We start from the raw sequence: 27,342 nt of genomic DNA on the forward strand, positions 1-27,342 counted from the left end.
ACTAAAGCAACCTTAAACTCTTATTATTCGGACGCTTCATGCACGCCGTCAAGGGGCACTAAGAATTGTATTGTACTGCTATACATCAGAGAACTATAGCATCCGGCTTGGATCCTGGAGAAAATATTCACTGATAGATGGGATTCCCTTCTTTTCTATCAGCTGGAAGTTTCCCCTTATCCAACACTCCATCATTAGCTGTCTGCTATATCTATGTTTCCAAATGTTTTAGTACCAACAGTATTTAGCATTTTGTCTGAGACCTATTTAATGGTTTGCATGCCTACCCTATAATCACAAAGTTCTTTTGGCTAACTTAGGCCAAAGAACACATTACGCAGTTCACATGTCCTCTTCCCCTGTGTCCATCCCAGTCCTGTTGACTAGATGTGCACTGGGAGTTCCATGCTTGGAACTTGATTCCTAGGTGCATGGGCTCCACATTAGGATTGGGACCAGGGCATGTGGGGAGAGGAAGCTTGAAATGGCCCTGGGGAGTCGCCGTTGGCCACACTGGGGAAACCTGTGCAAAAGGGCAAGACTTTTATCTCAGTAACTTGGCTTCTCCTTACTTGATAATTAAGAAAAATCAATTAAAATGTGAACAGAGATGAAAACAAAGCGGAAGCTGAACAGGGAGATGATAGAGCGTTGGATGCAAAGAGTTTGTAATGTGAGAAGCCGCCTTTGGGTGGTAGACCACAGGCTTTGTGGGAGATTACCAGGCAGCAGGAACGAGGAAAGACCCAATCACAAGAGTAGCCCTGAGCTTAGATGAACTAATAGTATATGTCAACTTCATATGGGAGTTGAGGGACAGCCTCTGCCTATATAAACCCATGCGACAGATCTGTCTTCCCCTACAATGTCCACTATCAATTTTCATTGTCATTGGTCTCATCCACTAGTGTGGAGCTTCACTTTTGTGGAACTGGCAGCCCACTGAGGGAAGGGCTGCACCATCTCTGCCCTCTTTTAAGAGCATTTGCAAAGCCGAGCTGTTTGGAGGCCTTGCTGTTGGTTTTCCTAGTTTTAAGTTGTCTGATGGTTGTTCTAGATTTTTATGGCATCTTGTAATATTGCTGGAAACAACTTTGAGCTGCAAAGGAAAGGTGATATACGTATACCCCTAATACATTTTGGCTATTTATGACCTTTATGTCCCATTTTCCTTCAGTCATAGAACTCAAGTTGGTGTACACAGAGTTCCCAAGAGGTCTCCTGTCCAAGCACTGACAACACCTAGATCCACTTTGTTTATGTGCCTTCCAACTATATACTGGGGCCACAGCATTTCACAGAAAGGAATACATTTTAATGATTTTACCTCAAAGATTCAATAGCATTATTCATGGCACTGGAGAAATTGGCATCTGTTGGAACACTGTAGTATGGTAGGCAGTGGGTAGGTCTGATTCCAAGGATTTCAACTTCACACCCTAATGAGAGAAATGTTGGTCGTTATGGCTTATTCTAGATTCTGGACTTTCAGTGACTGAAATTAATTGTGAAGCAATATCAATCCATTTTCCAACACTGTTTTCACAATCAAAAATGGCCCTGGGGAGCCACCATTTGCCCCACTAGGAAAACTTGCACTGGATTAAAAAAAACTGTGTTAATTTTAAGTGATAATATCTCTGTTATCCACTTTAAGAGAACTTTATCTCTGACTCTTTTATTCCTCTCTGTATATTTCAGTTTTGGAATTATTCAAGGTTATCTATCACAGCACTAAGATTTCAGGGCTCCCGGGCTATTCAAAATGAAATGGCTTGGTTTATTTTGTGTGTGTATTAATATTTAACATATTATATATTAATATTAAAACATAGCTTTTCCTATGTTTACATTGCCTTATGGAGCCAATCCAATCAGGATGCTGCACGCCTTGTGAATGAGTTTTTTTAAATGGTGGGGGTTCCACACACAGAACTTCCCACATATTGTCTGTCTGAACTGCCTAAATATGGACACTCTACTTCACCTGATCCCCTCCCTCTGCCTTTTATGGACAGGAACCAAGGCTTGAAGGCTGGCAATACTGTTGTGGTTACCTTGCAACCCACACAAAGGTCACTGAAAGGGTATTTGTTTGTTAAAACTACAGGTACAGCTTATATTGTTGGGGGGCTAACCACCAATACTTTTCTTTTTTATGTCTTCAGGGTCTTTTTCAGGTTTGTAGAAGGATCTGTCTTGTCTGTTTATGGCTCTAGTCTCCAGTTTTAAGTATCCTCTGATTTGGCAATATTGAGAATTAGATGTATTGATGACAACTATAGAAAACAACAAGCCATTAAAAATAGGGAATCACCCTATGCAGCAGTGGCATAATAGGCATGCTGTTCATTCCGTTTACTCGGTTTTGTCTCACTGTTATCTGTGGTCAACAATAAACCCTGCAAAACCTGTGATGTTGGGGACAACAGCTTGAAGTCCTTGGCGACTATGATTTCTGACACACCATTTTCAATTTCTTTTTGTTTGTTGACTAAATGGTGAGTTTCCTGGAAGTAAGGATAATTTTATTCACATCATTTGAATCTCCAAGTTGTGCCATTTGTATTATAGCAGCTTTCTGGGTATAGTGTTAAGCATTTTGGAATGCAGAATAAATAGGTATCCTATTTTCCCTTCCCCTTTTCTCTCTGTGAAATTTATGGTTTTCCAGATTATATGTTTGACACTGAGACCTTAACTTCTGGCTTTTGCATATCTAAACATTGATTTAACAGTAAGATACTGAATGTCACAACAAGTCTTTGAAAGCTGTCCAGTCCTTCTTAGGAGGTCTGGGAAATGTCCTAAGTGGGGAGGGAAATGAAATTTGTGTTTTTAGTTTTTTAGTTTTCACTAATGTTAAAGATGTGACCGTGAAGACATTGCAAGCTGTGGCTGATTGGCTCAGGCTGAGTCGGCTGAAGCTAAACCCGATGAAGACAGAGGTCCTGGGCTTAAGTTGGGTCGGTTCAGGGCTGGGGCTCCCTCTCCCGACCTTCGACGGGGTGCCTTTGGTGCCGGCGCCGAGGGTTAGGAGTTTGGGGGTGCTCCTGGACTCCTCTTTAACGATGGAGGCCCAGGTAGCAGCCACTGTCAAGTCAGCCTTTTACCATCTGCAGCTGACACGGCAGTTGGCTCCCTACCTTGACTGTGATGACTCGACCACATTGATCCACATGGCGGTCACCTCGAGGTTGGACTACTGCAACGCTCTCTACATGGGGCTGCCTCTGTCGCAGATCCCGAAGCTGCAGCTGGTGCAGAATGCAGCAGCCAGGCTGTTGATGGGTCTCTCTAGGCGAGACCACGTCCAGCCTGTCCTGAAGGCGCTGCACTGGCTGCCAATAGCGTACCGGGTCTGCTTCAAAGGGCTGGTTCTTACCTATAAAGCCCTATATAGCCAGGGTCCAGCATACCTAAGGGACCGCCTTTCCCCATATGTTCCCCGAAGGGCACTATGGTCGGGGGCAAAACATCTTTTAGCTGTCCCAGCCCCTAGAGATGTCAAATATGCTGCGACTAGGGCCAGGGCTTTTTCGGTGGCGGCTCCTATCTGGTGGAACGAGCTCCCAGAGGAGTTCCGCAGGGCCTGCAAGATGGAGCTCTTCTGCCAGGCTTTTGAGTAGGAGCCACCACCATCACTGTACCACCACCGCGCTGCCATCTTTGGCAATGCGAACTGGCCTTGGAATGGAGAACGGACAGAGTGCAGACCGATCAAGAAGAGACAGTAGAACCTCTGAAACATTGCATTGGAGTCCCCGTCTTGGATGATATATTGTTGTGAGCACCAATTTTAAATGTAAAATGTAATTGATTGTTTTATCTGGTTTTGGTGTTATGTATGGACATTGCCTCTTGTTAGCCGCCCTGAGCCCATGTGGAAGGGCGGGATATAAGCCTAATAAATAAATTAAAAATAAATAAATAGCATATCACTGAGTTTCAGTCAAAAATAAGCTCTATTGTGCCCTGACCTGGATAGCCCAGGCAAGCCTGATCTCATCAGATCTTGGAAGCTAAGCGGGGCCGACCCTGGCAAGTACTTGGCAGGGTGACCTCCAAGGAATACCAGGACCGGGATGCAGAGGCAAGTAATATCAATAGCTGCCCTGAGCCTGCCTCGGCAGGGAGGGTGGGGTATAAATCAAATAAATCAAATCAAAGCCACCTCTCTGAAATGTCTTAGCCCCACTAGGGGTTGCCAGAAGTGACTATGACTTCCAGGCTTGCAAGCACACACCCAAATACCAAAAAAATCACTGTTGCGTGATTAAAATATCTGTGATCCAAACTGGTATATCTGTTTGTCATACATTTTTGAGTGACCCCTCTGCGGTAGTGGAGGGATGTTATAGGAAGATCCCACTAGCAGAGAGGGTTTGCCCGTGCGGAGCAGGGAAGGTTGAGACAAATGAGCATATTTTGCTTCAACATAACATAAGAACATAAGAGATGCCAATGTTGGATCAGGGCATAGGCCCATCCAGTCCAACACTCTGTGTCACACAGTGGCCAAAAATACCAGGTGCCATCAGGAGGTCCACCAGTGGGGCCAGGACATTAGAAGCCATCCCACTGTTGACCCCCCCAAGCACCAAGAAGACAGAGCATCACTTGCCCCAGAGCCCCTATCTGTACCTTGTGGCTAATAGCCACTGATGGACCTCTGCTCCATATGCTTATCTAATTCCCTTTTGAAGCCTTCCATGCTTGTAGCCACCACCACCACTTCCTGTGGCAGTGAATTCCATGTGTGAATAACTCTTTGGGTGCTTCACTGCCGTTTCTACCAGGAAATCCATGCAAAGATTGTTGCACCCTTGCTTGGGAGGTTTTCTGCCTGCTCTGAATCTGAAATTACGAGGAAGCTCCTTTCAGACACAAATCCTCAGCTCACACTCCCCTGTGCCAGATTTCTTGCAGCATCATGCAGAATTTGTAGGGAATTAACAGAGAATGTAGCTGAATCATGAAATGTAGATGTTTTGTTCAATCTGTTCTGTGATTTTAAGAATGCATAGGCTATTCGGTAATTTTAAATATTGTGTATTTCCTAAAGCTTATTCGATTCACGCACATTGTTGTAACCAATCTTGTGCTGGTCACGAACCGTAATAATAAATTTGAATTTGAAGAAGATTTTAACAAATGTTTATGTTGCCTTGGCTTTGCAGGAACACATAGTGGTGCAAATGTTTAAGATCAAGTTCCAGAGATTTACACCTAGTTCTCACCAAAAACACAAGAAAAAAGTAGGTCAGATTGTAGACAAGTATCTGGAATATACCATTTCAGGCTGTCGGTTGGGACTCATATGAGCAAGGACCATGTCTCCATGGCATGACATGGTGTTCCCCTCCTTCTGCTATAATTAGCCAGAGATTGTTCTGGGTCAAGCACAATACAGAGGTACTTTTGGGGGGGCAGCAGATCGGCAACTCTCTGGAGTGAGCTTAGAAAGGGCGATTCTGCATTGGCTTTTCCCTCCATTGTTTTACCAGACCCTCGTTGAAACAGAAATTCTCCTCTGCATCACATACTGCTTTCACTTTCTTTGATCATTGGATTTTATGGTACCTTCTGCATAGATTTATGGCCATTCATGGGTGACTTGCAGTCAGTGGTTTTCAGCTGCACCTTTTCCTCAGTGTTGAGAAAATGTGGAGCGAATGCCAGATGCAGAATCACCCAAAGTCACTGTGGGCTTATACTACTTGCTGCGCAGCAAAAACAGAGGAGGACTAGTTTGTACTCTTCTTTTAGTCTTTCAAGGCACTACTGGCTGGCCACTGCGAGAAACAAAGTTCCAGCATTTTCTTGAAGGACTGTAAGAACTTGCTTGGGACAGCTTTTAATTCAAGGAGACTTTAATTAAACTTGATAACGAAGTATTTCATATCTTAATCAGCATTTTGTCTTCTTGTTTTTAATCAGGTAATTATTAATATTGCTCCCAGCCTGAGTTCTTGGGATAGGATGGTTTAGCCATTGAAATAAGTACCTTTTCCAGAGATAAGTAGTTAGACAGATGGGGGCTTGGATCCCATAGAGGATTTCTGCAGGCAGACGGCAATTTTCAGAGATTCCCCTCTCTTGCTGCAGAGGTTTAACTGCCCATAGTGCTGTTTTGGGAGATGTGGGCATGGTGCTACAGATAAGGGAGGCAAGTAAGTCCTCTGCCCTCTGTGGATGGAAATCCCTTCCATCTGTAAAAACCCACCATGGGATCCAATTCCAAACCAATTTAATATACTATTGTTTTGGAATTTTTCTAATGTAAGGGTATATTTAGATGGATTTGGGGCTCCATCTACACTTGTAGGTTACATCTATGCATTACAAAGTCCTTGGATTCGTTGGGAATAACACAAGGACTTTGCATCACGCATGTGCTGGGATTGGAGCTTTGTGCCTCCCGGGCATATACCAGATCTTTTCTGTTTCTGACCAAAGCAGGCAGGAAGAAGCAATTGTAGCCTCCCTCCCTCATGCTGCTGTTTTCACATCTGCAAATTGCCCTATGGATCTGCTGTTGGCTCTGTTGTGACACATACATGTAGCCATGCAAGTAGCTTGAGAGACCTACATAGCAGACTGTAGTGTATCAAGTCCTGACAAGTCCAGACATGTCCAGGGACAACCATAGAGCTTCGCTCCAAGAGACAATGGACTATGCGGATCCTAACCCGCACCAATCAGGGGGCTAGGTTCCTGGCCGAGAAGCCAATGGGACTCTCGGCCACTGTAAATAACCTATTGGGAAGTGGGGGGTGTTTTGGGTGGCGGTTTCTTGGGGAATATAAACCGGCCTGCGAGCCAGCCAAAGCTGTCTTGTTCCTGACTGAATAAAGTACGCTGTGCTGAAATCACTCTCCGTCTGCGTACTTTTCACAGACTAACGCAGGTACCAAAACAGTATTAACATGGCACTGTTTTTGTACAAGTATACAATTCTGTGCATACATTAGAGTTTTGTTGACTATTTCATGTTCAGTACTTCCTACACTACTGCGGTGGCTCAAGTGGTTAAGACGCTGAACTGCAGGATGAAAGGTCGGTAGTTCAGCAATTCGAGACCCGAGTGTGCCGTATGACGGAGTGAGCTCCTATCTCTGGCTCCAGCTCCTGCCAACCTAGCAGTTCAAAAGCAAGAAATTGCAAGTGGATAAATAGGTACTGCTTCGGTGGGAAGGTAACAGCGCTCTGTGCACCTCGGTGTTTAGTCATGCCGGCCACATGACCACGGAAATGTCTTTGGACAGCGCTGGCTCTTCGGCTTGGAAACGGAGATGAGCACCACAGCCCTAGAGTCGGATTCGACTGGCTTCTGAGGAAGGGAAACCTTTACCTTTACCTAGTTCCTACACTAAACCCAGCTCCCCCTCACAGAAAGTGGTTTGTGGTTCAGCAAGGACATGCAGCTCCAGGTCATGGACACAAATCTTTAAAGCTCACAAAATGAATTGTTAAATTTCTTTTGCATATGGGCACGTGGTTTTGGCATATATAGGTGACTAAGAACATTTTGTTTAGATGTCCCAATCCAGCAAAGTATTATACATGTGCAGAAGATAAGAAATGGTGGACACAAACAAATGCTATGCAAGCAGTTTGCTCCCTGATGTAGCTGCTGGTTTGTTGTTGTTTTTTTAATGCAACAATCCCTCCAATCAGCTGTCTGGGAAGGAGGGGGCTTGGTTCTATTATACATCATCACCTCCTCTTACCTGCTGAAGAGTTGATAAGTGCTCCATGTATGCTCTATTAGATCACAGTCACAGCAATCTGTGATAAACTTGTATTCATAACTGTTAAGAACAATACAATGTAGTGCTGGTAAATGAGAGGCACTGATTCCATTATACTAACCCGGCCAATAGTACATGAAGACTTTCCGCTTTGCTTTCATCATAGTGACCCACAGTGGCTCTGATCCATTCCACCAAAGAGGCAACAGGCTCTCTTGATTCACACCTATATCAAAAGACTTATTGGTAGTTGCATCCCACATGTAGTTGCCAGTCATTTGGTGGACCTCACAATGGCGACCTAGAAGGTAAAAGAGTTGCTTTATATTCTGTCCACTCAGAAATATTTCGCAATTATATTCCTTTTTGAGTTTTCAAAGCTCAGTGAAAGAACAGATACTATCCCTATGAGAATACTAGGTAATAATTGTTACTCAGACTTTGCAACAGTTAAATTCTGCATTGGGACAGTTAAAGGAATAAATATAAAAATGCAGTTTTGAAGAACTTGGGTTGCTGGAGTTTGTTTGTTTGTTTCCAAGGGGAAAGATAATCTGTTCTCATCAACCATTGTTGCGACTTTCTAAAGCAAGTGGAGAAAAGTTAAGGTTATATTAAGTTTGAATGAAGGCTTTTTTGTTCAGAGGTATCACAGAAGGGTTTTCAATCCTAATGTGATTCTGGTTTATTCCTAGAGCCACTAGTCTATTCCATCTTTTCATCCATTGAGTTAAACCCTAGATCAGTTGCCACTGTTGCCCTTATTTCTTCTTATTTTTTAAAAAACACAACAACATTTGGGGGGGAAACACAATTAGCTACAGGGAATTGGTGGGGTAAAAGCTTGCAGACTTGCAGACGTGGTGGGTGTTATGTATGCGGTCCACCACAAGGCGCCCGCAAGAAAGGTCGGAGCTTGGCTCCTCAGGACAATAGGACCTCGGATCCTAGTTCCCCACCCTAGCTGACCAATGGGCTCTGTGGCGGGAAATTCAAACCCTCCAATGGAGTGGGAGGCCCGGGGACGGGGGTGTATATAGTTGGCCTTGCAGGGCCGTTGTTGCTTTCATGTTAAGTACGTAATAAACGTGTGCAACTGCATGTCATCGTCCGAGTCCTCCATGCGGCGAACCCAGTACTTTTCAGTGGCGACGAGGATGGGATCCTGCTATCTGGAGAGCTTCGATCCAGCATATCCCGAGCTCTGGGACTCGTGGAAGGACCAGTTAACGTGCCATCTCGAATACAACGACGTATCTGACCCGGGCAAGAGACGAGCCCTCCTCCTGAGCTCCTGCGGGGTAACTACGGTCCACCTCGCCAAATGCCTCCTCGCGCCCCGGTCCATCCTGGAGTGCTCCTACGAGGAGATTATAGAGGCTCTGACCAAGTACCTCACGCCCCGACCAACGACGCTAGCCCGGCGGCTGGCGTTCCAGGCACGTGCGCAGAAGCCGGGAGAATCGGCCGCGGCCTTCATGGCCACCCTGCAGCAGTTGGCGATGGACTGCACCTTCACCAAAGTGAAGGAAAATCTGCTGACCCAGTTTGCGTGGGGCCTCAGCGATCTCAAACTGTGGAGGAAGGTGGTCGGGACTGCCGACATCAAGCTAGAAGGGGCCCTCCAACTCGCGATCGCTCACGAGGACTCCCATCGCCCATCATCGGCCGCACACCAGGTGCTCCCCGACGGCGACTCCACGGACTCCGGGGAGGAAGACGTCCGCCTCGTCCGTCAGCCGGGCCATCGCAGACCGCCAAGCACAGGGAGCTCCAGTACTGCCGGGAAGGCCGCCGGCTGCGCCTCTTGTGCCAGTTGCGGCGAGGAGCACGAGCGCAGGTCTTGCCGGTTCCGCGACACAACGTGCCACACCTGCGGGAAACAGGGGCACCTCGCGTGCGTTTGCTGCTCCAAGGGGAGCTGACGCCAGCTGCCTCCACCGCAGCGCCCGCCACGCACGAGACGACATCCGAGGCCACCAAACTCTACCTCCTCACCGACCAACCAACCCAACAGGTACTACGCTTCCCAAATTCAGGAAGTACCCCGAAGATCCAATTAACGGTCCGGATCGAAGGGGCCCCCTGCCAAATGGAAGTAGACTCTGGGTCAGCGGTGTCCATAATTTTGGTGGACACGTTACGCCGGCTGTGCCCTGACGGGGGACCCCGGTTGCGGCCGTCCCACCTCAGCCTGGTGGACTTCCAAAGGAACCCAGTTCCGATCAGGGGGGTGGGAACGTTCTGAGTACAGTTTCAGGGGTTTTCGGGACTATTGGACTTGGTTGTGGTTGAGGGGAACCTGGTCAGCCTGCTGGTTTGAGCCACTGGGGGTCACGGTCGGGGTTCGAGGGGTAAACAGCTGTGCCCTGCGAGATTTTGAAGAGATTTGCAAGGAGTTCCCGGCTGTGTTTGATGGGGCCCTAGGGTGCTACAAGGGACCCCCGGTTTCCCTGCAGTTGGACCCCTCTGTCGCCCCCATCCGCATGCGTTACCGCACGGCTCCCATCTCCATTCGGCCGAAGATTGACGTGGAGCTAGACAAGTTGGTCGCACAGGGGGTATTGGAGCCCGTTCCACACTCAATTTGGGAAACCCCCATCGTAACCCCCCTTAAGCCCAACGGTGAGATCCGCATCTGCGCGGATTACAAATGCACAATCAACAGGGCGCTGCACGACCACTCCTACCCCGTCCCGGTAGTGAGTCATGTCCTGGCCACCCTGGCGGGCGCGTCCATCTTTAGCAAGCTGGACCTCGCTCAGGCCTACCAGCAGCTGCCGGTCGACGAGGCTACCGCCACGGCTCAGACTATAGTCACCCACAGGGGGGCGTTCCGGGTGAAGAGATTGCAATTCGGGGTGAGCGTGGCACCAGGGATTTTCCAGCAACTCGTGGACTCTCTCTTAAAAGGGATCCCTGGAGTGACGCCGTTTTTCGACGACGTCCTGATCGCTGCGGCGTCCCCTGACGACTTCGCCTCACGCCTCCGCGCCGTCCTACAACATTTCGACTCAGCCGGCCTCAAGGTGAAGCATGAAAAATGCCTCCTCGGGGTGCCAGAAGTGGACTTTTTTGGGTTCCGGGTGGACGTGACGGGCCTGCACCCCGCAAAGGACAAGGTTAAGGCCATCGTGGAAGCCCCCGCCCCCACGTGTAAGGCCGAACTGCAGGCGTTCGTTGGGCTCTTGAACTTTTACCCACAGGGCGGCGGTGGCGGAGCCCTTACACCGGCTTTTGGATAAGTCGGCTAAGTGGACCTGGGGCCCGAGGGAGGCGGCAGCATTCAAGGGAGTAAAGGCGCTCCTATTCTCCAATGACGTCCTGGCACACTTTGACGAATCCCTCCTGGTGGTACTGGCATGCGACGCATCCCCATATGGGGTCGGCGCCGTGCTGGGGCATGTCCTATCCGACGGCCGCGAGGTGCCCGTGGCCTACTACTCCCGGACCCTGACAGCGGCGAAGCGCAACTATGCGCAGATCGACCGCGAGGGCCTGGCAATCGTGGCGGGAGTAAAAAATTCCATAATTTTGTGTACGGCCGCCCGTTCACGATTGCCACTGATCACAAGCCCCTCCTAGGACTGCTGGCACCGGACAAGAGGACGCCCCAAGTGACGTCGCCACGAGTGCTCCGGTGGTCCCTCTTCCTGGCCGGCTATCAGTACCGGTTCGAGCAGAGGCCGGGAAAGGCTATGGGCCACGCAGACGCCCTGAGCCGACTGCCTCTGCCGGACATCGTGGATGACCCGCGGCCCTGGCGCTCAACGTCCTGAGCATCAAAGACTTCCCGGAGCCCCCCCGCACGCCGCCAACATCGCTTCCAAGTCGTCCCGCGACCCCCTCCTTTCCCGTGTTTTGGGCTGGGTGGTGAGGGGGTGGTCTGCATCCTCCCCAGGAGCCGAGTTCGCGCCCTTCAGCTCCAGGAAGGATGAGCTGTCGGCACTGAAGGGGTGCCTGCTGTGGGGTGACCGAGTCGTGGTCCCCCAGGTTCTGAGACGGCGCGTCCTGGAAGCGCTCCACGAGGCCCACCCGGGGATAGTGAGAATGAAGGCCCTGGCAGGGAGCTATGTGTGGTGGCCCGGGATAGACGCAGAGATCGAGGCGTGGGTCCGGACGTGTCAACCCTGCCAGGAGGTCCGGCCCAACCCACCGAAGGCACCGCAACAGGCGTGGGAGTCAACACGAAAACCCTGGTCCCGGCTGCACGTGGATTTCGCCGGGCCATTCCAGGGTCTCCTGTTCCTGGTAACGGTGGACGCCTACTCCAAGTTGCTGGAGATTAGCCCCGTCTCCACCACCTCCACCAAGGCGGTGATCCGCTCGCTCCGCCGGATCTTCGCGACGCATGGCCTGCCGGACACCATTGTCTCCGACAACGGGACGGCCTTCACGTCGGGGGAATTTCAAGAATTCCTCCAAAAGAACCTGATCCAGCACATTCGCTCGGCGCCCTTCCACCCCGCAACCAATGGGCAAGCGGAACGAATGGTGTGAACGGCCAAGGAGGCACTGAGCAGGATCACCGAGGGGGATTGGGAGTTCCGCTTGGCCCGCTTCCTCCTGACTCAGCGGACGACCCCCAATCCCGTCACGGGTCACAGCCCCGCAGAACTCCTAATGGGCCGCAAACCAACCACGCTACTGGACCGGTTGCACCCGGACCGCGCACCGGAGGCCAGAAGGGTGGCAGAACGGCGGGAAGCACCAAGGGGTTTCTTCGTGGGAGACCCCATCTTCCTACGGAACTATGGAGCCGGTCCAGCCTGGTTCGAGGGTCGCGTCTCAAAGGTCAAAGGCCCGGTCTCATATGAGGTGACGACAGCGGACGGGCGGCGGCTGGAGCGGCACATCGATCAGCTCCAATGGCAGCTGCCCCCCGGGGGGAGTGGCGGGGATGGACGTGGCCCCGGCACCTCACCCGGAAGACGGGGGCCGAGAGGAGGAGGCGCCGCCGGTCCACGGCCAAGCAGCAGAAGCCCCAAGCGAGGAGGAGGGACAGGTTCCGAAGCAGCCGAACCACCAACTCAGCCACCCGCACCGCCGCAGCTGGGGCCCCCAGCACAACCGGACCCGGGACTCCCCGCACCAACCACAACGCCAGCTCCGTCACCTGCCCCCAGGCACTCCACTCGAGAGCGCAAACCCCCTGCGTATTTGAAAGACTATATCACCCAGATTGTGTCTGAACTATGGGGGGAGGGGTGTTATGTATGCGGTCCGCCACAAGGCGCCTGCAAGAAAGGTCGGAGCTTGGCTCCTCAGGACAATAGGACCTCGGATCCTAGTTCCCCACCCTAGCTGACCAATGGGCTCTGTGGCGGGAAATTCAAACCCTCCAATGGAGTGGGAGGCCCGAGGACGGGGGTGTATATAGTTGGCCTTGCAGGGCCATTGTTGCTTTCATGTTAAGTACGTAATAAACGTGTGCAACTGCATGTCGTCGTCCGAGTCCTCCATGCGGCGAACCCAGTACTTTTCAGTAGGTTTTTTCCCCAGGTTCAACCCTGGAGAGGAAAAGGTAGAGTAGATTCAACCGTCCACCAAGTAGTGTTCCTTGAACTTAAGAGGCTGTTCCTCCAGTTTAAGAAGGCTCCTTAGATTGGAGGGAGGCTTCAGATTTGCGTGAAAAGGAAAGGTGGGGTAGAAATATTTTAATAAATAAACTTTGGTCAGTAGAGTGGTAAGTTAGGGGTAGATCCACCTCAGTAAGTTTGGACTGAAGGATGTGAGGAAGCTTCTGAACCAACTCCACCATAAATGCTTTTTAGATGTTTAAAACTTCATATATTTTAACCAATATAGCTTTGATGCATAGCTGACGTCAGGTAAGGAAGTGGGGAATCAAACCCAGTTCTCCAGAGTATAAACCACTGCCCTTAACCACTACACCAAACTGGCTCTGTGATTGGTGAATTTGTGAAATAGAAAGCAAAATATCAGTTTGGATGCCCAAGCTACTGTTAGTTCAGTCTCCTTGTACTGCAAACTGAACGAGGCCACAGAGCATGTCATTCCGGTTTCAAGGCGATTTCACATTTTGAATGCCAAGCTATATCATGCAGGTGTTTACACAATTTGTGTGAAACTGAGTCTTACCTCCCACAATAGCTGCTCTAAAATACATGCTCTCAGGCATACCATGGAAGAATTCAGTTTTTTCATGGAAGAATATGGTGGTATAAACTTTATAATCCCTTACAAATAATTTTTATTGCCTTCTTTAAAACCTATATTTTATTTATAAATGGTCTCTCTTCTGAAAGCACCCATGGCCATGTACAGCATCTATTAAAAAACCCTGTCATAGAATGACACTAAAATAGTAAAATCCTAAAAATGATATTATAGCAATAACATCTAAATCCAAAATAATAATTGAAGTAATATTTCTTAAAAATAAAAATATTCTCCAAGGACTGCTAAATTATTAGGTGGGGGTTACTGTTTGCTGGAAAAGTTAGATGTTTTTCATCCTTGTCTCCTAAAGACTTTCCTTACAGCCCTGCTGGAGAAGTGGAAGTAACTGACTGCAGCTGCATTGTAGAGGACAGATGTTACGAAGGGCTTCCATCTACTGAGCTAATCTACCAGAGGTGGAGTTTTCACCTGCTATCCCCCTCCCCACTCCAAAGCTACTGCTAAAGTCACCGTTGTTAGATGCTGAGTTTGTGCCCCGCAGCTGTCTCAGCTGATGCAGTGACAAAGCAGACTGCTCTCAGACCTTCCTGCTAGTAGACTTGTTGTAAATCTACTCAACAGAATGGAAATTCAGTACTTTGGGTTATGGACTACTTCTTGGGATAAAGTACAACGAATTTAGAGTCCAATGGCACCTTTAAGACCAACAAAGGTTTATTCAAGGTATGAGCTTTCGTGTGCACACAAACACTTTATCAAACGTCAGACCAACATGGCTGACCAACTGGATCTATCTTCTTGGGATAAAGATACATGATGATATTGCAACCTACATGTGCGCCATCAAGTAATAGTGATTCCAGCAAGGGTCTTTCAAGGCAAGTAAAAAGCAGAGGTGGCTTCTTTACTCAGTTCCCCAAATATATACCTACTTCTAGTGCATTAAAAATAGGGCAAATTTACCCTCCAAGACACCCAGTTAGTATGTCTTGATTCTCAGGTTGGGAGTACTTGGCCAACCTTCATTTAAGATCCTGTCCCTTGTTATTGCCACATCCATTGGCAAAAGGGATCACAAATATTCACAATTACAGTCCATCTTATTAATATGTTAATTTGGCTGTACGGACTGGTCTGTGAATTATTATTATATTGGTGTCGAACCTCATCGAATCCTAGAAATAAAGACTAAGTAGCTAAAGAGTAAGTAGCTAAAGAAGTAGACTTTTAAGGAAAGAAAACCTCAAGAATCCAGCTGCTGCAATTGATCTGACCTTCTGTCACCAGTTGCCAAGTCCTTCTTCAACTCACACAGGCTACCCTGACAACTTTTTAAACCATCTGTAAAAAACCCATTCCCACTGGAGTATTCCATCACCACATATCCTATCCCACTTCAGCATCAACAGCCTCTCCTGTCTCTCTGAAAAGTACTTTTTAACACATCTCCCTGCTGCTGTAACCTTCCTGATTACACTTCATTGCCTTTGACAAGAATCATAGGCCAGGGAGGGCCTATTTTCAAGCTCCAGTCAACCTAGATGTAATGTGGTGGAGGTTAAAGAGCTATTGACCCTTTATAGAAAACAGGGAGAAGTACTTCTTTATTACTTTCTTTTTAGTGCATCAATTCTCTGGGTGCTTGACCCAAAGAACATTTTTTTAGAAGTTGGCCTGCACCTTCTTTACCTGAGATGATAATCTTCTGTGGCAGTCAAGAAAAAACTTTTCACAGCAAAGTATAAACAGAGGTTTGGGATACTGGATTAAAAATGCTGTCTGATCAGTACACCACTTTTGCACCTCTTGATTTGCAAAGTATTGTTGGAATATATTAGCACATCTGTGAAATTTAACAATCATTTATGAATCAGGGTGGTATGTGCATATCAGCCTCATCTTTCCAGTGATATTTATCAGGAAGAAAAGGAATCATAAACACCATAAATGTGTATCAGTATTGCTGCGGTTTCCCCCAAAGGATCCTGCAAGTTGCAGTTCGGTGACAGTGTGAATCATTCTCTATCTGATATTCCTACCCCCTTACAAAACTATATTTCCCAGAGTGCCCTTGAGAGTATAAATGACGACTGAATCACTTGAGTCTCATGTATAGACATGCCTTTAGCTGCTCCTCAGAGTCTCATCCACATTGTGTTCATGCTGCCATATCCAATTACCCCACCTAACTTTCAGAATTAAAAGGTCACAACGTCACTGTTAAGTACTCATCAGTTATAGGAAAGCCTTGGATAATCTGGGTCAGGTAATCCACTGTTGCTTTCCAACTTGCAATCTCTTTGAAACCAGGCAAGGACTCCAATTCTTCACTGATAGTAAAGATAGTGCAAGCCATCACTTAGAAATATTAGACGTTTTGGATGTGCCAAAGATACCCTTGCTGGAGCAAGGATAAGAAAGAAAAGACGGGCTGTGTGGAGGGCCATGATGCTAGAGCATTTGCCGGAGCAGCACCAGTGCTGATGTCTCTGTGGCAGAATTCTGGATTAAGGGAGACTTGGCCATTTATGTATAAGGTATATGGAATAGATGTAGCAAAAGCAGACTTTGGTCTCTTCCCATGAAGCACTGCAGTAGGTCCAGTGCCTGCTTCCTAGTAGCAAAACGGTGCCTGGCTGTGAACGAACTGTCTCCCACACATACCTCACATTCCTTTAGCCAAAATGCACTAAGCCCCAAGGCTGAATACCTAGAGAGTTTTGTCTATGGCCCTTTCTGCACCGACAGTTTGCTCTGGAGAATTCAAGGAGTCAAGCCTTAAAAATTAACTTTGGATTCACCCACATTCCCTCTGTGCTGTCCTCCCCCCCCCCACCCGTGTATTTATTGTGTACTCCATACATGCATTCTGCATCTACAAGCAAAACCTGCAATTTTTTCCATGATTAATGTGGATGTGTCAGTTGTGACGTTGTGGGGGTGGCACCCAATGTTTTTTTAAATGTATGCAATTGTCCTGCCGCAGCTGCACAGCACCATCACCGAACACGGCACTCCAGAGAATCCCAGCCTTTTGCTTCTCTCCGCTGCCCCAGCCAAAGCCTGGCTCAGAGTGCCGCCCTGCTGCCTTCTCTCTCTCTCTTCTCTCCCAGCCCAAATTCCTCCAGGGTTAATCACCCATGGTGCTTGGCAGACCGCAGGTGGAAACAGGTGGAGATGGGTGGGAAAGGGGTGGTGTTGCAGAGTCGGAGGAAACTTGTCTGCTTAGCGTTACCTCCGACTTAGAAGTGGAACAATTTTTAAATCCGCTGCAGAAGCACTCTTGGATAACCTGGGGTGAAGGCATCAGGAAAGCAATCTGATGGCTGAATGCCCAAAAATAAAAGTAGAAGCAAAGAGAAAATGTGACAGGGAAATAAGGTAAATGCAGGAGTAAATGCAGATGCAAATTTAAATGGCTACCGAGATCCACTGAGAAGGGGGTGGGGACAGCAATGCAGAAAAGGCCTATACCTCACCTGCTCTGGTCAGGGGCTTTGACCTAACTGATCGTCCTTAGGGAGGAAAAGTTTACAGTTTTATGGTGCCATCAAGGGGAAGGGTCTGGCTACTGGTGTGCTCATGACATTCCCATGGGAAGTTTGATGTATGTCTTTTATTATCTTTGTAATGTATTCAAGAGCTGCCATTGAATGCATGATGTATGTGAAACATCTAATTGACTTGCCATGTTGAGCTTCGTCCTGGGCTAGGATCCACATCCATCGAATCACATTGCTAGCCCAGGAAGCACCTAGCCAATCACTTTACAGCAAGCTCCCTGAGCGGGAACGTCCGTGATTGGTCCTTATATGAACAACCGTATTGGTTGGTATTTGTACAGTGGGTGTGGCTACATTAGCCGGGAGAGTTTAAAAGCAGGACAACTGCAATGTAAAAGCTGAACTGTTCTGACTATCAGATGTTGATCCGTGTTGGAGTTGTGTTTGAGTTGAAGAATAAAGTTGTGTTCTTGCTGAATCACTCTCCGACTTCTTTGTTAAGCGAGCGACTTAACAATCTTGTAGAAGCGAATAAATATTATTAAGTTTCTGTTGTTCAACACCACCTCCGGAATGCCCTTTTGGGGTCTTCAGGTGGTGGTCAAGAGACGCCTATTTCTTAATTGTGTACACTGCCGTTTTTGGTGAATGCTCTGAGCTTTTTAATATTATGGTAAGGTTCCAATAAATAGGCCTGTGTCCTCTTCTCTTTCCTACCAAGTGTCCCATCCAGCCCAGTGAACCTAAGTAACGCTGGTACACTGGGTGGAAGCCTGGTAACCAGGTAAATATTTTCCCCCCTGCAACACTCTCCTTTGCAAGGGCTATGGGGGAGGCAAGTGAAGAAATGACTCATCTTCTGCTAGTTGTCTTAACTTGCTCAATAGGTCAAAATCCTCCAGCATTCCAAGTAATGAGCTTCTGGCGTAGAGCCAGGAAGTTGTCTTAAATGGCTGTACCTTCATTTGGCTGCCACTCCCATGTAGTCTATTTATTGTTTCAACTTTTACCCCGCCGTCCCCACCAAAGCAGGCTCAGGGCAGCTTACATACAAACCAATAAAACAAGATACATATCACAATAAAAATACATAAAACATAACACCGTTAATATATCAATGGTGTTACAGTTTAATAAAGTGCATTCATGAACACGCTCAGTGGTGGATACCATTCTAGGTAGCTTCTAGCTCTAAGTCGGCACAGGGCTTAGCTGATAAAGTGCAGCTCCTATTGAAATACCTGCTGGAAAAGCTCCGTTTTCATGGCCCTGTGGAACTGGAGCTGCCAATGAAAACGCCCTGGTCCTGGTTGATGTCAGCCTAACGTCCTTCAGACCAGGGAGGGCCAAGCGGTAATGGATTTATTCCAAGTAGCCTGATTATCCCAAACTACTAGGGTTGCCAACTTCTAGGAGGTCAAACCAAAACATACATGCCATGAAAACTGACCAAAATTACAAATTATATAAACAATTGAATTTATGTAATGCAATTAATATCTCCATTTCTATGTATCAACAATTCCACAAACTTCTAGGAGGTGGCTGAAGATTTCAAGACAATAGAGATCAGTTCACCTGAAGAAAATGTCTGCTTTGGAAGGTGGATTTTATGGCATTATACCCCACGGTGATGTCCCTCCCCTCCCCAACCCCCCCTCCTCAGGCTTCACTCCCAAAATCTTCAGGTATTTTCCAACCCAGAGCTGGCAACCCTACAAACTACTTCAATTAGAATCTCTTTTAGGGGTTTATATGCAAGCTGGTAGCTAAAGGGTAGCAGAACATCCATAGAAGAGCTACTAAATGTTTCATTTGTATGTGATAGTAATAACTTTCCAGTCCATTTAAACATTGTCCATTAAAAAGAAGGTTTAAAAAACCCTAAACAATAACCCTTCTAAAGTATGAAGCCTCATTGGTGGTAATTTCTGAGACTGCCAGTATTCAGGGACACAACAGCTTGGGGTTCAAATGTGAAGATGGTCACCCTTATCAGCAACTTTCATCCCCAGTTCCCCATAGTTTAAATTGTGTTGCAAGATTTTAGCCTGAATGCTGAATAGCCTTTAGTTTAAATGACATACGTCTAATGCCATTTTGACTTTGTTGCAGTTTACTTTAGCCATAGCTCACATTAAAGAGAACAGAGAGATTTCTGACTCAGATTTGTCGAATGTGTATGTATCTTTCTGTGCATTAATGTCCTATGCTAGACTCTTGGTTCAGTGCTGTCCTGCTTTGGTTCACATTTTGCATGGGCTTGACCTTTCATTCCAGATAGTGGCTCAGAAGTGGATTTATTTCATTAATCCCTTGAACTACATCAATGGTCTGCAAATTGCCAGAGAGTGCTTTTGGGGAGGAGATGGGGACAATAGTCTTGATCAAGATGTTGTGTGACGACTGTCGAAACAGGAGGGAAATAGGAAATACCTCAGGAAAATTGATTAGGTTCTAACTTTCTCCCTGAGAAACACGGAAGTCTGTTTCCCCATTTATGTCTGTCTGTCCACAATAACAACTTAGTGCATCTTCTCCCTAATTGATGTTATAGTGATGTTGCCCTCTTGCTTTTTTTTAAGAGTTCTGACTTTGAAATGCAAAGGAAATTTCAAAAGCACTTTAAAAAACCCACTATTGCTACTTCATAACAGATAATCAAGCAAAACATGGGTGTTTGTTTTTTTGTTTGAAGATGTAGGGGTTAGAGTGTCAGCCTAGGATCACAAACACAGGGTCAAATCTCCAGAAGTTTGCCAAGTGACCTTGGGCCAGTCAGTTTCTCTCAAGTTAACCTACTTCACAAGGTTGTTTTGAGGATAGAAGGGAAAAGCGGAGAACAGTGTTCTAAGCTCCTCTGGGTCCCCATTAGTGAGAAAACTGGTATATAGATGAACAAGCTATGAGGAAAGGTTAAAGCGCTTAGGGCTCTTTAGCTTGGAGAAACGACAACTGAGGGGAGACATGATTGAGGTTTATAAGATTATGCATGGGATAGAGCAGGTAGAGAAAGAGGTACTTTTCTCCCTTTCTCACAATACAAGAACTCGTGGGCACTCAATGAAATTGCTGAGCGGTCGGGTTAGAACAGGTAAAAGGAAGTACTTCTTCACCCAAAGAGTGATTAACACATGGAATTCACTGCCACAGGAGGAGGTGGCAGCTACAAGCATGGACGGCTTCAAAAGGGAATTAGATAAGCATATGGAGCAGAGGTCCATCAGTGGCTATTAGCCACAAGGTATAGATAGGGGCTCTGGGGCAAGTGATGCTCTGTCTTCTTGGTGCTTGGGGGAGGGGTCAACAGTGGGAGGGCTTCTAATGTCCTGGCCCCACTGGTGGACCTCCTGATGGCACCTGGTATTTCTGGCCACTGTGTGAGTGTTGGACTGGATGGGCCTTTGGCCTGATCCAACATTGGCATCTCTTATGTTCTTAAAAAAACACAATGAGCAAAGAATGAAGAGAGAATAATGCAGCTGGCTTTTATTTCTATTGTTGCTGTTAATTGCCAATAATATTACAGCAATGTCTAAATTCCAGGTCCTGAACAGGCCAGAAACTAGGGGGAAATGCTAGATAATATTTATCTATTAACTGTAATGTTGAAGTTTATATTTTTATTGTTTAATGTATATGGTTTAATTGACCTGGTTTATCATGTTAATGGGCTCTCAAGGAGCAATACAATTCTTTCTTGTCAAGCGCAGTGTAGAAAAAGGCACTGATGGAAACCCAGGTATGCCAGTGCTTTCAGAGCCAGACATCCAAATTGTCAGGTGTGGTTTTTGTCCTGTTTCCCACTGAAAGGAGAGCTTCAGGGAGTGGCTGTGGCTCACTGGTAGAGCATCTACTTTGTATGCAGAAGGTCCCTGGTTCAATCCCCAGCATTTCCAGCTAAAAGGGTCAGGTCATAGGTGATGTGAACGACCTCTGCCTGAGGCCCTGGAGAGCCACTGCCAGTCTGAGTAGACAATACTGACCTTGATGGATCAATGGTCTGATTCAGTATAAGGTAGCGTCATGCGTTCATGTGTTCACAGTTATGGTGGGAGTATGCCAGTCCATCCATTAATGGTAACATGGAGCTGTAATATTATGGTCAGTTTGTTTTCCAGTTTATTCTTTCACAGCTTACCAGTGGCACACTGCCTCTGAGTATGGAGGTTTTATTTACCCATCCAGGCTAAATGCTGTTGAGACTCTTATGTTCCATTTGTCTGATGCCCTTTTAAAGCCATCTCCTCTAATATTTATCTTTTGTGGCAGTGAATTCAGCGAACGAGTTATGCATTACGTGAAGAAATACCGTATTTTTTGGACCATAAGACTCACTTTTTCTTCCAAAAAAAGTGGGAGGAAAAGTGAGTGCGTCTTATGGACCGAAGGTTCAGAATATTTTTTTCCCTGTTTTCCTCCTTTAAAAACTAGGTGCGTCTTAAGGTCAGGTGCGTCTTATGGTCCGAAAAATACGGTACCTCCCCCCCTTTCCTGAATGTATGGCCAGTCAGTTCTATTTTGTGATCTCAAAGTCTGTTCTTATAAGGGGGAGAAGACTGTGTTTCTCTCCCCCCCTCCCAACCACTATGAGGAAAGGTTAAAGCGCTAGGGCTCTTTAGCTTGGAGAAACGATGACTGAGGGGAGACATGATTGAGGTTTATAAGATTATGCATGGAAACTCATGGGCACTCAATGAAATTGCTGAGCGGTCAGGTTAGAACAGATAAAAGGAAGTACTTCTTCACTGCCACAGGAGGTGGCGGCGGCTACAAGCATGGACGGCTTCAAAAGGGAATTAGATAAGCATATGGAGCAGAGGTCCATCAGTAGCTATTAGCCACAAGGTATAGATAGGGGCTCTGGGGCAAGTGATGCTCTGTCATCTTGGTGCTTGGGGGGGACAACAGTGGGAGGGCTTCTAATGTCCTGGCCCCACTGGTGGACCTCCTGATGGCACTGGTATTTCTGGCCAGATCTCAAAGTCTGTTCTTATAAGGGGGAGAAGACTGTGTTTCTCTCCCCCCCTCCCAACCACTATGCATAATTTTATTAACCCTTATGTCTCGGGTTGTCTCTTTTTCCTAAACCAAAAAACTCATGCTGTAGTTTTTTTTCCTTATTGCATAATTTATTATTTTAAGCAGCATTGTGTAACTGGTGGGAAAGCAGGATAAAACGATTTAAATCATTAATAAGTAAGGCTGCAGTCATGCAGAGACTTGTTTGGCAGCAAGCCCCTTTGAATAAAATGAGCTTGTTTCTGTGTGAACATATATATGCCTCAGGACTGGCCTGTGCATGTATCAGGAGGAGCCTCCTATACGCTGCTGTGTTGCTAAAGTGACAGATGAGATATTTTTGCTGGAGAGCAGGGTGGGGGTGGGGAGGTGCAGAAAGGGAGGCCACGGTAGCAACTAATAAATCCCAAATTTGAAATTCAAGAGAGAGCCTATTAATTCGTCTCGAAGAAAAAGAGTCCTGTGGTACAACAATTTATCAGCTGAGTGTCTGGGCACATTTCCCTTGTTTTTGTTCCATTTCTTTCTCATGCATCCCTGCTTTATAACGATCAAGTAGGAAAATGAACTTTGGAAATATGACAAGTTACAATTAATGAACTGCTCACTCTGTAGGTGGTCTGTTAAAGCAATTGCAGTTTCTCTCGGGTTTCAGTACTTTGTGAGCGGCGGACTTGAGTATTTAACTGCCTGATCATAAGGTTTACTGTTACCATCATACAATAAGGCAGACCTACCACAGCCTCAGTACAAACCCACAAGGTATAATGTTATGTCACTTTTAAAGGAGGTTCTGTGATGCTGGTGTTGTGTGTACAAATGATAGTAGAAACGCTTTCAGTGTAAACCTTTACAAATATTCTTTTACCATAAAATTATAATCATAAAAACAGCAATTTCTCACAATGAAAAATCCCTGCCTGTGGTATACATTGAAATTGCCATGCCTGCATGCCTAATTTTTTTTAAAATTATTCATGTGGAAGATATGTCACACAGTATACTTCCTAGATTCTTCTTGTGTTTCCAGCAAAGACATTATTGACAGTTTAGACAATCTATTTGCATTCTCGACTGCAACAAACAATATCTAAAAAAGAGAACAACGATCCCTGTCCCAAGACAGTTCTTAATTTTTTTATTTAAAATGATTACAAAATTTGGTTGGTATAAATTAGGAAAGGATCCCTGATCCCTTTAAATTTTAAAACCTCTTCCTGTAATGTTGATTATTCATTTTCAACCATGAGCAAAATGTTTCAATTAGTCAGTATAACCCAGTGATGGAGTATGAGCCAGATGAGGAAAAAAAACATTCTGAGTTGGATCCCACATTTCTTCCACTATTGATGAAACTTTCCTCTGGGGCAAGAGACCTTCTGCTGAATCAAGAGTGTGGTCCCCAGAGGAAAGTTCCATGTGCCAGAGGAAAGGGCCCTAATTAGCAGAACCAATCTGCAGGATTCATCCCTATGCATCCTAGGCTCATTTAATTATCTTCACTTGTGCCAAGTATTATTCCTTGAAGGAGAAAGCCAGGCCAGCACTTGGTTTATAAGGCAAAGTGCTGGTAAGAATCATCTGGTTAGGTTTTCCCGTGGTGGAGCTTTGAAATGAACCAGCAACTGTCTGATAATATTACATGAAACTTTCTTTCATGAAGTAAACTGATGGATCGCCAGTTCAAACTGTACCATGCCTAGTCCAGCCATGCCTTTTTAACCTCCCCTAAATGCACATCAGAGAGCGCTGTCTACGCTCGTCCCCTCGGTGTTACAGAACCCAGTGACCTTATGTGTTTGGCCAACAATCGAAAGCTACCAGCTCTTCACAGCATCCCAGCAAGAAAGTGAAAGAGCATACTCACCAGTCATCAAGGTGTAGTAGTTTGGGTAGGAAAGACTAGGAAAATCTGGGGTCAGGTAATCCGCTTTCACACCACTGTTGACAATCGCTTTGAAACCAGGCAAGGACTCCAGCGCTTGGTCGTTGATATAATCATGGCGAAGGCCGTCAATCAGGAACAGCAGAAGCTTCCGATGTGCGAGGGATGAGCTTGCCAGGGGCAGGATGACAAAGAGGAGGGAGAGGGCCGTGTGCTTTGCCATACCGGCGGCTGTAGGGGAACCTCTCCAGAGCACTGTCAGCATCGCCTGTCTCCTTTTGCTGTTACTCGGAAAGAGGCATCTGGAGCTGCTGTCAAGGGCTGGCCCTCACTTAGCTGGTTTGATTCCAGGGTTTAAAGGTACAGCTGCACGGATTGCAGCAAGCAGACTTGAAAAGTTACTTTCTAACTGCTGTGATGTTATGAACGTTGTCTGCTAGGTTGATACAGGAGAGAGTCATTTAGCGAACGCTAGCTGTAGGGGGGGGGAACAGCAGTAGCAAAGCAGGACAAAGGAAGTTCATTGTGCTAAGTCTAGTGCTGCCTCCCAGATATCCAAATAGTGGCCACCGAAATAATATAGTCCTTTCAGTGTCCTGCATGTCAGCCTTTTCTGAGATTGTGGTTAAATTTGAAATCAGAACAAAGGCTTTTTCTTAACTTTGTTTGGGCATTGCACCTTATAGTGAATCGATATAATTTTAAGAAGTATGTGGGATAGTTTTATTTCTCTTTTTCAGGGCTCTGGCTGAAAAGCCGTGCTGCCGAAATATATCAGTGCTATCCTTCCCCCAGAGACTGCCGTAGTTAATGAGCTATTGTGAAGAAGATTGAATTTAACTGTGCATAAGCTCCTATGTTAGTTTTGATTCTGGTGTGAACTATCAGGAAGTGGCATGTTTTTGTCAATCAAACTTTATCCCACTTATGACTCTCTTTGTTTTCTTTCTTCTGAGTAAAGCGGGTGCCAAATGTTGCCATTCCTGTTTGCTGTACATTTTTTCCCCATGCCATGCTATCATGCATACACTGGGCAAACTACACAAGTCAAAAGTGAATAAGGAAGCAATTTAGCCAGCCCTTTAGAAGGGCAGAGAAGTGCTCATGAGCTAAGGTGTGCTGAATCATAGAACTATAGAGTTGGAAGGAGCCATACAGGCCATCTAGTCCAACCCCCTGCTCAATGCGGGATCGGCCTAAAGCATCCCTGACAAGTATTTGTCCAGCCGCTGCTTAAAGACTGCCAGTGAGGGGGAGCTCACCACCTCCCTAGGCAGCTGATTCCACTGTTGAACAACTCTTACTGTAAAAAAGTTTTTCCTAATATCCAGCCGGTACCGTCCCACCCTTAATTTAAGCCAAATATTGCAAGTCCTGTCCTCTATTGCCAACAGGAACAGCTCCCTGCCCTCCTCTAAATGACAGCCCTTCAAACACATAAAGGGAGCAATCATTTCCCCCCCCTCGCCCTCCTCTTCTCCAGACTAAACATTCCCAAGTCCCTCAGCCTCTCCACATAGGACTTGGTCTCCAAGCCCCCGATCATCCTTGGCTTAATCTGCATTTGCTATGTACAGCTGTTTCATTCTGCTGTGTCACCAGCTTCCTTTGCCTTCCATTTGGTTCAGTATAAAAAGCTCGCTGTCTGCATCAGGACAGAGGGAGAGCGTGCGAGAAAGGGGGAAGGAGCAGCCTCCCAGGGGCCCTGGCAGGGCACTGCACTGTGGGGAGGAAACAGCACCTGTGACCCCCCCCCCAAGAAAATAAAGGGGGTGACCTGGCAGAGGTGGGGGGCAGGAAAGATGGAAATGAGCTGGGTAAAAAAACGCAAAACACCCAGCGGTTGCCAGGCAGGGCATTCTGGGGACTGCCCCAAGAAATAACAAATGGTTCAGGGGTGGGTGTGCTTCCAACCTCCCCCAATACGATTGCAGAAAAATGTTCCCTAGCTGCTTTTAAATGCAGATGACTGGATTTTCAGCTAACTAGTTTCTTTTGTGACAATTTTTGTATCTCCTTAGAAAAGACCGGGGGGGGGGGGGAGAATTCGGTTTCACTTGTCTGCTTATCGCTCACAGTGGCTTGAGGGCGGGGAGGAGCAATTAAACCACCTTAAAACCAAATCCAAATAACACGGTGGGACACTGTAGGGACCTTGGAGTCACCACTAAATGGCAATAAAATGATGCAGACAACTGATGCTGAGATGAAACAGTAGGAGGGCGGATGCGGCATGAAATGCAGACAGAAATTTGTGAGACAATGTGAGATCATTAGCACAGCAGTGGGAAAGACCAATGCAGATTGTACCTTTGTCGCTCTCCTCTGCACCTTTTTCATTCTGGCCACATTCTTTCTGAAGTGAGGCCTCCAGAACTGAACACTATACTCCAGGTGCGGTCTGACCAATGCAGTGTACAGCGGGACTATGCTAGGTTTGTATCTTCCTATGCTTTGGCTGAAAGTTGATGGTTCACAAATGGGTGCTGTTTAATTGGTGATGTCCTGCTTTGCAGGCAACTAAGGCCATGGGCTGCCTCAGCCACAGGGCATGCAAGGCGGCTGCCTGGGGCCCTGTGCTGTGGTGGCCCATGCTGGGAGTACACGCCATCTTGCAGGCATCTGTCCCAGCTGTTGTCCTGAAGCCTGCACTGCCGGTGTTCGTGATGTAGCTGGCAATGAGTAACACATGCTCGGCAAATTTTTAAACTCATCCACGGTTTTTAAAACTTGTTTTAGAAGATACGGGTTGAATTCTTATTGTCCTCTTCACCAGGTACGTGCTCATGAAGCCCTTTAAAATTCAGAGAAACATTCTGGTAAATTTCATGACACAATTGTCTTCTCCAGGAAACAGAGGGAGTGGTTGAAATAAAGGATTAGGAAGCTGGCATGAACAAGCATTATCCTTTCTCCCATGTTCTCACCATTGCATTTAAAGAATGATTAAACTGCTGGTGCTGTGTTAGAATGTATACGATAGTGACATCATGAGTGACATCATGGGGGAAATCACCCACATCACTCTACAGTA

The 27,342-nt window shown here is 46.6% G+C and overlaps 1 protein-coding gene across 1 annotated transcript in view; it reads right to left on the reverse strand.

Annotated features, from left to right (window-relative positions):
• Positions 1-24,662, reverse strand: part of ENPP6 (ectonucleotide pyrophosphatase/phosphodiesterase 6) — a 45,602-nt gene extending 20,940 nt beyond the window's left edge. The window contains exons 1-3 of the mRNA XM_015417407.1: positions 24,291-24,662; positions 7,876-8,055; positions 1,328-1,439 (exon numbers count right to left, since the gene is read on the reverse strand). Of these exons, the coding sequence (XP_015272893.1) occupies positions 1,328-1,439; positions 7,876-8,055; positions 24,291-24,573 (575 nt within the window). The 5' untranslated portion in view covers positions 24,574-24,662. The remainder of the gene's footprint in view (positions 1-1,327; positions 1,440-7,875; positions 8,056-24,290) is intronic.
• Between the last annotated feature and the right edge of the window lie 2,680 nt (positions 24,663-27,342).

The sequence above is a fragment of the Gekko japonicus genome, unplaced genomic scaffold, assembly GCF_001447785.1.
Source record: "Gekko japonicus isolate JY-2015 unplaced genomic scaffold, Gekko_japonicus_V1.1 scaffold2473, whole genome shotgun sequence".
NCBI lineage: Eukaryota > Metazoa > Chordata > Lepidosauria > Squamata > Gekkonidae > Gekko > Gekko japonicus.